This window comes from Salvia hispanica, chromosome 6 (genome assembly GCF_023119035.1).
Source record: "Salvia hispanica cultivar TCC Black 2014 chromosome 6, UniMelb_Shisp_WGS_1.0, whole genome shotgun sequence".
In the NCBI taxonomy this organism is placed as follows: domain Eukaryota; kingdom Viridiplantae; phylum Streptophyta; class Magnoliopsida; order Lamiales; family Lamiaceae; genus Salvia; species Salvia hispanica.
In genome coordinates, this window is record NC_062970.1 from 43,858,971 (window position 1) to 43,874,135 (window position 15,165).

At 35.9% G+C, this 15,165-nt stretch overlaps 2 protein-coding genes across 10 annotated transcripts; both read left to right on the forward strand.

Moving 5' to 3' along the window:
* Positions 1-43: 43 nt before the first annotated feature.
* Positions 44-5,099, forward strand: LOC125195436 (putative disease resistance protein At1g50180). Its single transcript, XM_048093585.1, has 5 exons — positions 44-619; positions 699-1,752; positions 2,322-4,089; positions 4,652-4,743; positions 4,971-5,099. Exons 1-4 carry the CDS (start codon positions 44-46, stop codon positions 4,692-4,694), a joined length of 3,441 nt encoding a protein of 1,146 aa, XP_047949542.1. The 3' UTR covers positions 4,695-4,743; positions 4,971-5,099.
* Positions 5,100-5,252: 153 nt separating this feature from the next.
* Positions 5,253-11,334, forward strand: LOC125193701 (probable disease resistance protein At1g58602). Of its 9 annotated transcripts, none has more exons than XM_048091561.1 (6): positions 5,253-5,474; positions 5,746-6,798; positions 7,977-9,750; positions 9,890-10,003; positions 10,260-10,349; positions 10,961-11,334. In XM_048091561.1, exons 1-3 carry the CDS (start codon positions 5,393-5,395, stop codon positions 9,737-9,739), a joined length of 2,898 nt encoding a protein of 965 aa, XP_047947518.1. In that variant the 5' UTR covers positions 5,253-5,392; the 3' UTR covers positions 9,740-9,750; positions 9,890-10,003; positions 10,260-10,349; positions 10,961-11,334. The 9 variants fall into 9 exon arrangements, with proteins under 9 accessions (XP_047947518.1, XP_047947517.1, XP_047947520.1 ...); XM_048091560.1 differs by having other exon boundaries at positions 9,925-10,003; XM_048091563.1 differs by having other exon boundaries at positions 9,925-10,003; positions 10,992-11,334.
* Positions 11,335-15,165: the final 3,831 nt, after the last annotated feature.

Here is a 15,165-nt window from a genome sequence, read left to right on the forward strand (position 1 = left end):
CATCTGAGCGTTGACCAAACAATCAAAGCTTCTAATTGTTGCAATGGCAGAGGCAGTGGCTTCGATTGCTCTGGAAACCATCCGCGATTTGCTATTGGAAGAGGGAAAGTTTTTAGCTGGTGTGGCCGATCAAGTCAAGGAGCTCGAGTGGCAGCTTAACGAGATGAAGTGTTTCCTCGAAGACGCTGATAAAAGACGACATGAAAGCAGAACAATCTCCAATTGGATCTCAGAGATCAGAGACCTATTCTATAGATCCGAATCCGCCATTGAAAGACACGCAGCTTATCAAGTTTATTCAAGGAGAAGAGGCCTCACACAGTTCGTCCGCAAATATTCATGCATTCTGACAGATTGCAACTCACTCCACCAATTAGGTTCCGAGATTTCACAAATTACATCAAGTCTGGAGAGGATAAGCAATGATATGCAAGAAAACGGCATAAAAAGAAGCATAATCATCAATCCAAATGGAGAGGAGGAAAGCTCGGCTGGAAACAACATGTCAAGGAAGACTTTCCCCAATTCTGAGATGGGAGATTGCTTCCTAGGCATGGAGGATGAGGTGGACCAGCTTGTTCATCATCTAGGGAAAGACACAGAGGATAGGATTATTTCAGTATGGGGAATGGGAGGGTCAGGCAAGACTGCCATTGTCAAGAAGCTCTACAACGAGACGACCTCCTTTGATCTCTCAGCGTGGGTTTGCATTACTCAACAATGCGAGAGTCCGCGATTTGCTATTGGAAGAGGGAAAGTTTTTAGCTGGTGTGGCCGATCAAGTCAAGGAGCTCGAGTGGCAGCTTAACGAGATGAAGTGTTTCCTCGAAGACGCTGATAAAAGACGACATGAAAGCAGAACAATCTCCAATTGGATCTCAGAGATCAGAGACCTATTCTATAGATCCGAATCCGCCATTGAAAGACACGCAGCTTATCAAGTTTATTCAAGGAGAAGAGGCCTCACACAGTTCGTCCGCAAATATTCATGCATTCTGACAGATTGCAACTCACTCCACCAATTAGGTTCCGAGATTTCACAAATTACATCAAGTCTGGAGAGGATAAGCAATGATATGCAAGAAAACGGCATAAAAAGAAGCATAATCATCAATCCAAATGGAGAGGAGGAAAGCTCGGCTGGAAACAACATGTCAAGGAAGACTTTCCCCAATTCTGAGATGGGAGATTGCTTCCTAGGCATGGAGGATGAGGTGGACCAGCTTGTTCATCATCTAGGGAAAGACACAGAGGATAGGATTATTTCAGTATGGGGAATGGGAGGGTCAGGCAAGACTGCCATTGTCAAGAAGCTCTACAACGAGACGACCTCCTTTGATCTCTCAGCGTGGGTTTGCATTACTCAACAATGCGAGAGTCGATTAGTTTGGGAGGATGTTCTGAGGCAACTAGAGAATCAGAAGAAGAAGAAGAATATTTCAAGTGTGAACGGTGAGCCACAAATAAAGGGGGAGGTTTCAAGTCTGAGCAACTCAGAATTGATTGAGAGTCTATGTGAGTTACAAAGAGAGAAGCGATGTCTCATAGTTTTGGATGATGTTTGGGAACTTTCTCATTGGGATGAGTTGAAGCATCCATTCATTGTCCAAGATTTGCAGAGTAAAATCTTGGTGACTACACGGAAACAAAAGGTCGCAGAGATTGGATTGGCAGTGGAACATGGGCTCTTACATATGGATGCTGCTTTGGAACTACTTAAAAACAAAGCATTTCAGCATGGAAACATTCCAGGTCAGTTTTATACTTTTATTCTATTCAGATCCATATCTAAAATTGTACTTGTAGACTTGAGCTGTGTATAGGCATCCATCCATTTTATCACTTCACTTACAAAACTTATAAAATAAGTATACTGTTTCAAGATAATAAAAAACAGTGGTAGGGGGTGTTTGTCTAAGCTTATTTTGGATTGCTCATAATCTTCAATAGAGTATGGAGTACTATAAAATTATGAATCAGTAGTTTTGAAATTGTCAACATATCTTGATAATTTAGTGTATAAGGCAGTCAGAAAATTATGATTAGAGAGAAAATCATAGAATGAATAGAGATAAAATTGTAGAGAAATATATTTGAAAACAACGCGTAGTAGAACTTTTTTCGTAAATTTACCATTGCTTTAAAGATTATGGATGCATAAATTAAGCTGAGAAAATTATTTTTGAAGTGCTTATTAGCTACTGGGGCTTATTTCGAACAACTTCGACCTTGTTTTAAAGAACATGTAAACTCTATCAAACACTTTCATAGTCAATTTCACTATTCAATTGATCATCATTTATTATTAATTCAATATGCAGACTTTGCACTGGAAGAAAGATTTGAGAAAATTGGGAAAGAAATGGTGCAAAAATGTGGTTATTTGCCGCTGGCAATTTCGTTACTCGGTGGGGTATTGAGAAAGAAAAACTCGATGGTGGAGTGGGAGTTAGTAAATGAGGATATCAAAGAAGTTATGTATAGAGACGGAAAGCAGATTGATGGAGTGCTAAATTTAAGCTATGAAAGTCTACCCTATTATTTGAAGCCTTGCTTTCTCTATATGGGTATATTTAACGAGGACGAAACCATACTTGCTTTGGATCTATATAAGATGTGGATAGCACAAGGCATGATTTCATATGAGAATATTGGAGACAAGGAAGAAAGTTTAATGCACATCGCTGAGCTGTACTTAAGTGAGTTGGCCTCCAGGTCCATTGTTCAAGTTGAAATTCAGTTTGCTTATGATGTCGCAAATCGAAATGGAAAATATTATGCATGCAAACTTCATGACGTAGTACGAGAACTATGTTTGAAAATGGGGAAAAGGGAGGATTTTGGTGTGCGGAGTATGGAGTATCAAGGTGGGAAGCTTAGTACCTTCCTAAAGGAAGCTTCCTCACATATGAAAATACAACATTTGGCTATCCATTTCAGAAGTGAAGTCGAACACGAGCGTACAGTCACTTGCTATAGTAGCAAACATACGAGGTCTCTTCGATTATCTAATCTCATAGGATCGAATGTTGTTGAGTTTCCCAAACAAAGTATAGTTGATTTTCAGAAATTTAAATTGCTGAGAGATCTAGTTATCGTGAGATTCAAATTTGCAGGAGGAAAGTTACCGAGAGGAATCACTAATCTTGTTCACCTTCGATGTTTGCGTTTAGAAGCATGTGAACTGGATAAGCTACCGTCATCCATGAGGAATTTGGTATACATGGATACCCTTGATTTAACAAATTCAATGAATGTTGAAGTTCCAAATGTTTTTAAGGAGATGTTGAGATTAAAACACTTGACTTTACCTGTCTTTGGAAATGAAAAAGTTGGAAATTATCGAGTAAGATTGGATGAAGGATTAGATGGGTTGGAGACTCTACTACTCGTTGATAGTAGATATCATGAAATTAAATGTATGGACAAAATGAAGAATCTCCGACATTTTGTAGCAAGAATACACGATGAAGTAAGCTTGTCAGTTATAATGAATTCCATTACAAACTGGAACAAGATAGTGGATTGCCAAGTTTCTATAGAAGCCAGTTGCGATTTAACAAGTGAGAAAACTCTAGAGAAAGCTTTCACGTGTCCCAATCTTCATGCATTGGTGACTAGGTCCAAGTTAGGGAAGGCGCTACCAGAGTGCTGGAGTGACTTGGTTAGTTCGAAACTTAGGTTTTTGGATCTGTTTGAATCCAAGATTGAGGATGATCCAATGGGTACACTAGGAAAGCTTCCTTGCTTGATAAGATTGCGACTATATTGGGAATCATTTGTTGGGGAGAAGATGACGTGTACAGTAAACAGTTTTCTTCGCCTCAAGAGGCTAACTTTAAGAGGATTACCAAAGTTGAGGGAGTGGAGAGTGGAGGCAGGAGCCATGCCCCTTCTCTCTCTATTAAGGATCGCAGAGTGTTCTTCTTTGGAGATGGTTCCAGAGGGATTGAGTAGCATTTCTACCCTTCAGACACTCATAATTGAAGGAATGCCAGAATTGAGTGAAAGGGTATCACCATCTGGACAGGATTTCCACAAAGTTTGCCATGTCCCTTCAATTCTTATTGAGGACCAGTCTTCCCCCAGGTATCTTATTTCTCACATTTTCATTCTTCAGTTTTTGCATGTTATTTTTATTTGCAAATTATCGTACAAAAACAAGTGAGAAGTAAAGATTGATTTTTGTATGATCATATTTTAGGGGTCCCCATTGCTTTTATCTCATGTTCTTTTTCTTTACAATGGAAAGTTTGAAAAAATTGGGGGGAAACTAATATTATTGCATTGATATCACATAATAATGTCATTATGTATCAATGTGATGAAAGGGAATGAGCTTCTCTAGAAAAGTTTCCGTTATGTGCAGGGATAATTATCTTTCCTAATTTCCTATAGAACTTGGAAAAAGAGAGTGAAAATATACGTATTTAATCATATTCCATCATAAGAATACACCCTAAATTGCAATGATATAGGTAGTAAACCACATAATAAGTTGATGTTGAAAATTAAAAGTAGTGTTTACTCTTCTTATCATGTTAAGTTGGGGATAATACTGAAACTGCGGCCTGCATTTTGCCCTCCAATATTTCGACAAAGTTTAATTTTGTAGAGTTCTGCTTGTATAAGTGTTTGTTATTTGATGAAGGTGGTTTCAGAGGAACAAAGGAAGAAGGCGGCTCCACTTGTGACTCCTCTCTGATTCACACTTTAGATAAAACAAAGTACTTTCTGGCTGAGGTATTTAAAATCCTGAACTTCGTAATTTTAAAGAATTATTCTACTAGACCAGCTATAAAGAAAAATAAGTACATGGTATTTCATAGGAAGTCAATAATGTCAGAGCAATATTTGGCATGTGTTGTGAAGACCTCACAACAATACAGTTTATCTATTCTCTTTTTCTGTTTCTAGTTTGAGTCGAGAAGACAATTATTTACTAGTCAATTTCATTCTGTACTAAACAGAGATCTTCTATCTCCTTACCTAACCTCAGTGGCTGACACTTGCTACGATTGTTGAAGGCAATTCATGCTTTTCAGGCTGAAACAGAAGAGCAACCGAGCCTAGCAATGGGAAATTTTGGTGTTTTTCCGGAAGGTCTTGTTTTTTTCTTAACTCTTTCTCATTACGTTGCATCATGTGACCGACGGTGGGTACGTCTTCGGTCCACTATCATAATGGTGAAGTTGTTTGATATAAGCGCTCTTTCAGGTGAATCCATCTGGGTGGTCAAAAGGAGAATGTAAAGGCAGAGTAGGATGGTTTCCATCCAAGTATGTGGAGAAGGGCAAAAGAGTTCCCACAAATTATACCGCAAATTGAGTTTATTGATATGGTTGGATCCCCTGATCTGATCTGAGATGCTGAGTTGATCGAACAAACCCTTATGGTGTTGAGATGGAAGATGGGAAGAAGAAAAGCTTTAAGACTCAATTACAGAGTTAGCAGTCGTTTCCCTGAAGCGACTGGTATTTTCTTATACCACTAGTACAAATAAAAGATAAAAGGAATGTTTTATTATTTATTTCACTTAATTTTCCTATTTAGAAAGTTGTTACAATTGAATGAAAATGATAGTATAAAAATCTTGACTTATTTTTATTTCCACACAATTATTCTCCTCTTTGTTCTTCAATCACACGTTCCTTATCTATATTAGTACTAGTATCTTTTATTCCTGCTTTCTTCACATTTGATCGTTGACCAAAAAATCAAAGCTCATAATCTTTGCAATGGCAGAGGCAGTGGTGTCTATTGCTCTACAAACCATTCGTGATTTGCTATTGGAAGAGGGAAGTTTTTTAGCTGGTGTTGCCGATCAAGTCAAGGAGCTCGAGTGGCAGCTTAAAGAGATGAAGTGTTTCCTCAAAGACGCTGACAACCGACGACATGAAAGCAGTACCATCTTCAATTGGATCTCCGAGATCAGAGATCTTGTCTACAGATCCGAATCCGTCATTGAAAGGCACGCAGCTTATCAAGTTACCTCCATTAGAAGAGGACTCGGACAGTTCGTCCGCAAATATTCCTGCATTTTGAAAGACTGCGCCTCACTCCACCAATTAGGTTCCGAGATTTCACAAATCACGTCAAAACTCGAGAAGATAAGCAAGGATATGCAAGAAATCGGAATTAAAAGGAGCATAATCATCAATCCAAATGGAGAGGGGGAAAGCTCGACTGGAATTAACATGTCAAGGAAAACTTTTCCCAATTTGGAGATGGGAGATTGCTTTGTAGGCATGGAGGATGAGCTGAAGCAGCTTGTTCATCACCTAGGAAAAGACACAGAAGATCGGATTATATCATTGTGGGGAATGGGAGGCTCAGGCAAGACTGCCATTGCCAAGAAGCTTTACAGCGAGACGACCGACTTTGATCTCTCGGCGTGGGTTTGCATTACTCAGCAATGTGACAGTCGATCAGTTTGGGAGGATGTTCTGAGGCAGCTAGAGAATCCAAAGAAGAAGAAGGGTGTTTCAAGTCTTAACGATGAGCCACGAACAAGGGAGGAGTTTCCAGGTCTGAGCGACTTCGAGTTGATTGAGAGACTATGTGAGATACAAAGAGAGAAGCGATGTTTCATTGTTTTGGATGATGTTTGGGAACTTTCTCATTGGGAGGAGTTGAAGCATCCATTCATCATCCAAAATTTGCAGAGCAAAATATTGGTGACAACACGGAAACAAAAGGTTGCAGAGATTGGATTGGCAGTCGAACATGGGCTCTTACATATAGATGCTGCTTTAGAATTACTCAAGAACAAAGCATTTCAGTATGGAAACATTCCAGGTCAGTTTTATATTATTCCCCCCGTCTTCTAGAAATAGAGACTTGGTAATGTGAAAATTGTCTAGGAGAGAGAAAAAGAAAAAACTATTAAAAACGTGTTAATGAATATTGAGACTCACATTATGAATAGTGTAATGCATGATAAAAAGATTTCCGAAAATTAAAGCAGACTAATTTTGGTAGATGAACCAAAATGCTAAAAATCAACCACTCCCTCATCCCATACTATTTGAGGCATTGTTTTTGGTATGAGATTTAAGAAAATTGTATCCAATGAGTTAAATGTAGATAAAATACAGTAATAAAAACATATTATGTAGAAAAAAGTAAAGTGTAAAGTAGGAGAAAAAATAAAGTTTGGAGGAGTATGCTTTTTCTCTTATCCTACTGGGCTTATTTTTGGGGCCTTTTCTCCTTTACTATTTGTTAAAATATTTTTCCCAATCCTATGTTTCAATAATATAAGATGCAGGAGTACGGTTAAAGTCCTGTTTCAACACATTAAATGTAATTGTTTAATGAATATATAATCAAACACAAATTATTAGTTAAAGTAAAAAAAAAATTGATTTTTAAGTATAAGATTATATCAAGTTATAATGTTCAAATATGTTTGTGGTGTAGTGGTTAAGCTCTTTTATACATTCTTCATGAAAAATAGATGAAATCTCCCGAGGCACAAATTATTATTTTGAAATGTTTAAAAATTAAAAATTCATGTAGTTCATGGCCAAACTAGCTAATTTTTCAGGTTCACAGTAGCTCATTAGTCCATGGTTTTAAATGTCTGAACCATACCAAAATCAAACACTGTTACTCAGACAAACCGACCGGTCTAGTAGCTTACAAAACGTAATATAGTATTAACTGTAGATTTAAAATTTGTTAAAAAAAAACTGGATAATTGAGCGTTAAGCTAGCGACAAAATTATAGTGAGAATAGAGATAAAGTTATAAAGAAATGAAATTAAAAGTAAATATTCGAATACAAAGCACACTATAACTAATTTTGTACATTTAACATTGCTTATAAAATTGTTAAAAAATAAATAGAGTTGATAAAATTATTATTGAAGGGCTCATAAGCTTCTGAAGCTTATTTTATGGAGCAGTAGTTTGTTTATAAGCTTATTTTGCCAAATATATTGATCGTCATTTATTATTATTTCAATATGCAGACTTTGCATTGGAAGAAAGATTTGGAAAAATTGGGAAAGAAATGGTGCAGAAATGTGGGTATTTGCCATTGGCAATTTCTTTACTTGGTGGGGTATTGAGAAAGAAAAATTCAATTGTTGAGTGGGAATTAGTAAAGGAGGATATCAGAGAAGCCATATATGGAGATGAAAAGCAGATCGATGGAGTGCTAAATTTAAACTATGAAAGTCTACCCTATTATTTGAAGCCTTGCTTTCTCTATATGGGTATTTTCAACGAGGACGAAACCATACTTACTTTGGATCTGTATAAGATGTGGATAGCACAAGGCATGATTTCATATGAGAATATTGGAGACAAGGAGGAATCTTTAATTGACATCGCTGAGCTGTACTTAAGTGAGTTAGCCTCCAGGTCCATTGTTCAAGTTGACATTTTTTATGATTATGATGCAGCAAGTAGAAATTTAAAATATAAGACAGTCAAACTTCATGATGTAGTACGAGAAATATGCTTGAAATTGGGAAAAAGGGAGCATTTTGGTGTGCAGAGTTTGGAGTATAAAGGTGGGAAGCTTAGTACCTTACTACGGGAAGCTTCGTCGCATATGAAGATACAACATCTGGCAGTACGTTTCAGAAATGAAGTCGAGCATGAGCATATAGTTGCTTGTGGAGAAGATACTAGGGAGCATATAAGGTCTGTTCGATTATTCAATCCCATAGGATCGAATGTTGTTGAGTTCCCCCCACGAAGTATAGTTGATTTTCAGAAATTCAAATTGTTGAGAGATCTAGTTTTCGTGAGATTCAAATTTGCAGGAGGAAAGTTACCAAGAGGAATCACTAAACTTGTTCACCTTAGATGTTTGCGTTTAGAACAATGTGAACTTGATGATCTACCGTCATCCATGAGGAATTTGGTATACATGGATACCCTTGATTTACGGGGATCAATGAATGTTGAAGTTCCAAATGTTTTTACGGCGATGTTGCGATTAAAACACTTGCTTTTTCCTATGTATGGAAATGAAAATATTAGAAATTATCGAGTAACGTTGGATGAGGGAGTATATGATTTGGAGACTCTGGCATTCTTTGATAGTAGATGTCATGAACTTAAATGTATGGGCAGAATGAAGAATCTTCGACTTTTTTTGGCAAGAATACACGATAATGAAAGCTTGTCAGCTATCATGAATGGCATTATGAACTGCAACAAGATGGGGGATTGCCGTGTTTATATTGAAGGAAGTTGCGACTTAACAAGTGAGGGAATGCTGGAGAAGGCTTTGACATGTCCCAATCTTTATGATTTGAGTATCTGGTCGAAGTTAGGGAAGGCGCTAGCAAAGTGCGGGAGTGATTTGTTGAGCTCGAAACTTAGGTGTTTGGATATTTTCAATTCCGAGATTGAGGATGACCCAATGGGGATACTGGGAGAGCTTCCTTGCTTGGTAACATTGCAATTAGGTTCAGAATCATTTGTTGGGGAGGAGATGACATGTCCAGCAAACAGTTTTCTTCGCCTAAAGAGGCTAACATTAGGAGGTTTACCAAAGTTGAGGGAGTGGAGAGTGGAGGCAGGAGCTATGCCCCTTCTCTCTAAATTAAAAATCAAAGATTGTTCTTCTCTAGAGATGCTTCCAGGTGGATTCAGGGGCATTTCTACCCTTCAGATTCTCGTAATTAAACGAATGCCAAAATTGAGAGAAAGGGTATCACCATCAGGACAGGATTTCCACAAAGTCCGCCATGTCCCTTCAATTATCATCGAGGACTAGCCTTCACCCAGGTATCTCATTTCTCACATTTTTCGTTCTTCGATTCTGATGTATTTTCATTGGTTGCAAATTTATATGCCATGAAACTCTTTGCCAAAATAAAGTCATAAACTCTAATCCTGTCATTATGTTTTTGTTTTCATTTATTAGTATTCATAAGAAGAGAAGTCATTGCTGGTTTACAGGTTGAATTACTGATCATCACTGCCACTTTTGGTGCTCAAAGAAAACATTTTACGTGTCACTAAAGGGTTACATTCCTTGGTAAGGTTTTAATGAATCTCAACTCTTTGTAAAATTGTATTGCCTTTTTTTTTATTTTTCTCTTGTTGCAGGTTTAATTTCTTCCCCTTCTTTTCTTGCCATATATTCACAACCATCTCATCTCATTAATTTAACACAGTTCTTAAGTTTGAAGTGAGGCAAATACTGAAACCTTATTCTGCACTTTCCCTCTTATATTTCTACGAAGTTTAATCTTTAGAGTTATGCTTGTATAAGTGTTTGTTATTTGATGAAGGTGGCTTCAGAGAAACAAAGGAAGGAGGTGGCTCCACTTGTGACTCCTCTGATTCACACTTAAGTTAAAACCAAGTACTTTCTGGCTGAGGTATTTGAAAGTTAGAACTTCAGAATAGTAGTATAAAATTGTTATTACTACAGCGGCTATAACATAAAATAAGAAGTACTACATGGTATTTCATAGGAAGTCCAGTATTTGGCATGTGTAGTGAAGTGAAGACTCCACAACAATGCAGTTTCTGTATTCTTCTTTTTCTTTTTCTAGTTTGAGTCAAGAAGACTGTTACTTACTCCATATTTTTCTTGTTAATTGAGACATTTCTATTCGGGAGAATTGTGTGTTAGGTAGAATGCGAATAAAGTAAGAGAGATGAAGAGAGAATAAAATAAGAGAGTGCATTACTTTTTACTAAAAATATAAATGACTCATTATATTGGAAATTTTCAAAATAGAAAAATGACTCTATTAACATGGACTGGAGGCAATAATAGTAGTCAATTGCATTCTATACTAAACAAAGATTTTCTATCTTCCTTACCTTACCTCAGTGTTTGAAACTTGTTATGATTGTAGTTCATGCTTTTGATGCTGAAACAAACAAGGTAACTGAGTCTAGCAGTAGGAGATTTTGTTGTTGTCTGGAAGGTCTTGTGCTTTCCTTAACTCTTTCTCATTACGTTGCATCATGTGACTGACAGTGGGTGCGTCTTCGGTCCACTTCTATCGCAGTGGTGAAGTCGTTTGATACAAGCGCGGTATCTTTCGGGTGAATCCGTCCGGGTAGTCAATGTAAAGGCAGAGCAGGATGGTTTCCATCCGAGTACGTGGAAAAGTGCCAAAGAGTCCCCACAAATTATACCGCAAATTAAGTTTATTGATTGAGTGGGTACATGATTGAGATTTGGTTCAATCCCCTGATCTGATCTGGGATGCTGAGTTGATTCATTTCTGCTGTAAAAATTACGTGTTCTTCACAACTCTGACGCTCGTGTAGGAAATAATAGTTGCCTCAAATTCAAATTCTTAATTTGTAGTAGTAATTGATGGTTTTAGAGATGACCTTCGAAACTTATCTTGGCAATATCAAAAAAAATTTCGATTTTGAATGTTTGATATCATTAACACTGACAAAACTAGGAAAACGAACAAACCCTTAATTGTGTTGAGATAGTACGTAGAGAGAAGAAAAGCTTTGAATTTTCTTAATATATATCTCAAGTACCAAAAAGATAGTAGTAGTAAAGAATGTTTTGCTCAGTCTGTTTCCTAAAATAAAAACCTTGAAATTATACGAGTTTTAATTCAAAATTGATAAAATAAAATAGATAGAAAGAAAAGTGCGTTGATGAAAAATAGATCTCATCTTATTAGAGAGAAAGAAATTTCGTCAAATAGAAGGTTTCTACTTTTAAAAGACGGACAAAAAAAAGAAATTCTATTTTTAGAAAACGGAGTGAGTATTTTTTATTTCACTTAATTTTTTCCAATTTATTAAATTATTTTAAGTAAATGAAAATGATAGTATCAAAATCTTGACTTAATTTTATTTTCAAACACAGTAGTCATATTCTCCATAAAGCATATTTTCAATAAGTATATTCCTAGAAATCATAAATCTTAAAAATTATAATTTCAATCTCATTAAATATGTAATATTTATTTTTTGACTTGAAATTTTATCTAGTACTCCCTTCGTCCCAACTTAAGAGTCTTAATTAGTTAGGGCACGAGTTTTAAGAAATGTAACAAAAACTGAGTCAAATAAGTCAGTGGAATATGAGTCATATATTCCCTCCATCCACAAAAAAATGAGGCATTTGGTGAATGATACTGGTTTTAATGTAGAATTGGTAAAGTAAGAGAGAAGGGAAAAAAAGTAAGAGAGAAGTGAAAAATTAAGAGAGAAGTAGTGTTAGTAGAATGTGGGGTATATATTATTAGTAATAGAGAAGAGAAAAAAGTAAGAGAGAAGTCGTTGAAATCTTTCCTTTTTTCAATGTGCCCTATTTTTCGTGGGCAACCAAAAATGACAAATGTGCAATATTTTTCATGGACCCTCATAATAAAATGTGAGTAGAATAAGTTGGTCGAATGTGAGGTCTACTTACCATTTATGGTAAAAATGAAATAGGACTCTTAAGTTGGGACAGACAGAAATGACAAAATAAGACTCTTAAGTTGGGATGGAGGTAGTATTATTTTATGAGTCAAGTAGAGAGCGAATAAAGTAAAAGAAAAATAGAAATAATGTAGTTCCCATTTTATAAAATGTGTCATTTTCAATGTGATAATTCAAAATAAAAAACGTACTCCATCCGTCTCACAAAAGATGTCACACTTTCCTTTTTAGTTTGTCCCAGAAAAGATGTCACATTTCCCTTTTTGGAAAAAATTCTCTCTCACATGAATATAAAAATTATATTTTCTCTCTCCATTTAACACACAAAACAAAACCTTCTAAAATCCCGTATCATCCTATAAGTGTGACATCTTTTATGGTACGGAGGGAGTATCATTTTTAATGGGACATGATAAATATTATGCTCGGTTTGTCCCCTATTATTTGTTACACTTCGTCTATCATGGGATATCTCTTTTTTTAAGTGTCTCATTTAATTTTTGTTGTTTTTTCAAAAATGGATCCCATATATATAGTATATAATAGGAGTATCGGTTAATTTTTTTACTCATTTTAATTTATACTCCCTTCGTCCCATAATAAAAGTCACATTTTGTTATTTCGTTCCGTTCATTTTTACCAGTAAGAAGATACCACATTCAACTAACCCACTTCGTAATAAAACTAGTAAAAAGTGACCCAATATTCCACCAACTTTCCAACCCACTATTTTTTACTTTTTTTAAAACTCACGACCACGCCAAATATAACTCCTATTGTGGGACGGCGAGAATACTTTATATCATAGAATTCATGCTAAATATAAATATGAGTAATCTGACACATAATAGAGGCAATAGTTAATGCTCCCTCCGCGACTTAAATTTTGTCACATTTTGATTGAGCATGAGTTTTAAAAAAAGTAATAGAAAGTGAGTTGAAAAGTTAGTAGAGAGTAGATCACTAGTTTGTATATTATTTTTATTATAAAATGTGAGTGGAAATGAATTAGTGAAATATGCTCTCCACTATAAAAATGACACAATTAGAAATGAGATAAATTTTATAGTACGGAAAAAAATAGAAAAATGTACAAAATTGGCATAAACAATAATCATTGTGCAAATAATAAATAAGTTAATGTTGTAGGCAACTGTTATATGGATTATCAATATAAAAAAGATACATGGCTACTAGCTTTACACACGTTCCTTATCTATATTAGTAGCAACAGTATCTTTTATTCCTTCTTTCTTCCTCTCTTCTCCATATCTGAGTGTTGACCAAATAATCAAAGCTCGGAATTGTCGCAATGGCAGAGGCCGTGGTGTCGATTGCTTTAGAAACCATCCGTGATTTGCTATTGGAAGAGGGAAGGTTTTTAGCGGGTGTCGCCGATCAAGTCAAGGAGCTCGAGCGGCAGCTCAAAGAGATGAAGTGTTTCCTCGAAGACGCAGATAAAAGACGACATGAAAGCAGAACCATCTCCAATTGGATCTCGGAGATCAGAGATCTCGTCTACAGATCCGAATCCGCCATTGAAAGACACGCAGCTTATCAAGTATATTCAAGGAGAAGAGGCCTCAAACAGTTCGTCCGCAAATATTCCTGCATTTTGACAGATTGCTACTCACTCCACCAATTAGGCTCAGAGATTTCTCAAATTACATCAAATCTGAAGAGGATAACAAAGGATATGCAAAAAAATGGCATAAAAACAACTTCCTTCAAATACCTCATGTGGGATAGGCTTATAATCAACAAAATTATCTACTAGTAGACAAATTGAGCAAGCCAATATTGACATGCTAATTAATTTTGTATTCTACTAGTGGACAAATTGAGCAAACCAATATTAACATGCTAATTAATTTGTATGTTTGATCTGTGGCAATGGTAACTGGAAATCATGTCACTTTCAGTTTCAGTAGTTTCAACTAACCAATACGTCTACGAGTAGACAAATCGAGCTAGTCAGTAATGACATGCTAATTAATTTTGTATGTTTAATCTGTGACAATGGTAGTTGGAAATCATGTCACTTTCAGTTTCAGTAGTTTCAACTAACCAATGCAAGCTAGTAGTATGTTTAAAGTGCCTTAAATCAAGCTTGAATGATCATATATGACTATGTCTCGACAACTCGATCTCATGCAACTAAATTCTCTTGGCTAGTTAATAGAGTCATATTCAATCTTAGTGACTTTAGTTTATTTTTTATTTTGCTTCATGGGTTCTCCTTTTTGCTTGCTACTTGTGATCTTTAGATAGTAGTTTGAGGATTTTGTATTGTTTACTATGATGGGTGTGGCTTAGACTTGCTATGTGATGCAAGATTCATATATCCAAACAGCCTGAAATTACTTATGATTAATATACAGCCTTGAGCCGTTTGATTCTAATTCTGAAAATGGACATATTCTCCAACTCTAATAATATTCAATAGAAAATAGAAAGAAAAGTTGTCGGCGAGTATTGAAATATATCAAACAAAATGGAAAAGAAGAACATGTGTCTACTGACAAATTAAGCAAGCCACTAATGACATGTTAACAAATCGATAATAAGAAAATGTGTAACAAGTAAACAAGCCACTAATTACCTGCTAAAAAATGGATAATAAGAAAGTGTGTACTAATTGACAAGTTAAGCAAGCCACTAATGACCTGCTAACAAATGGATAATAAGTAAATTTGTAGCCAATAATGACCTGCTAACAAATGGATAATTAAAAATGTCTACTTGTAGACAAATTGAGCAAGCCAATTATGACATGCTAATTAA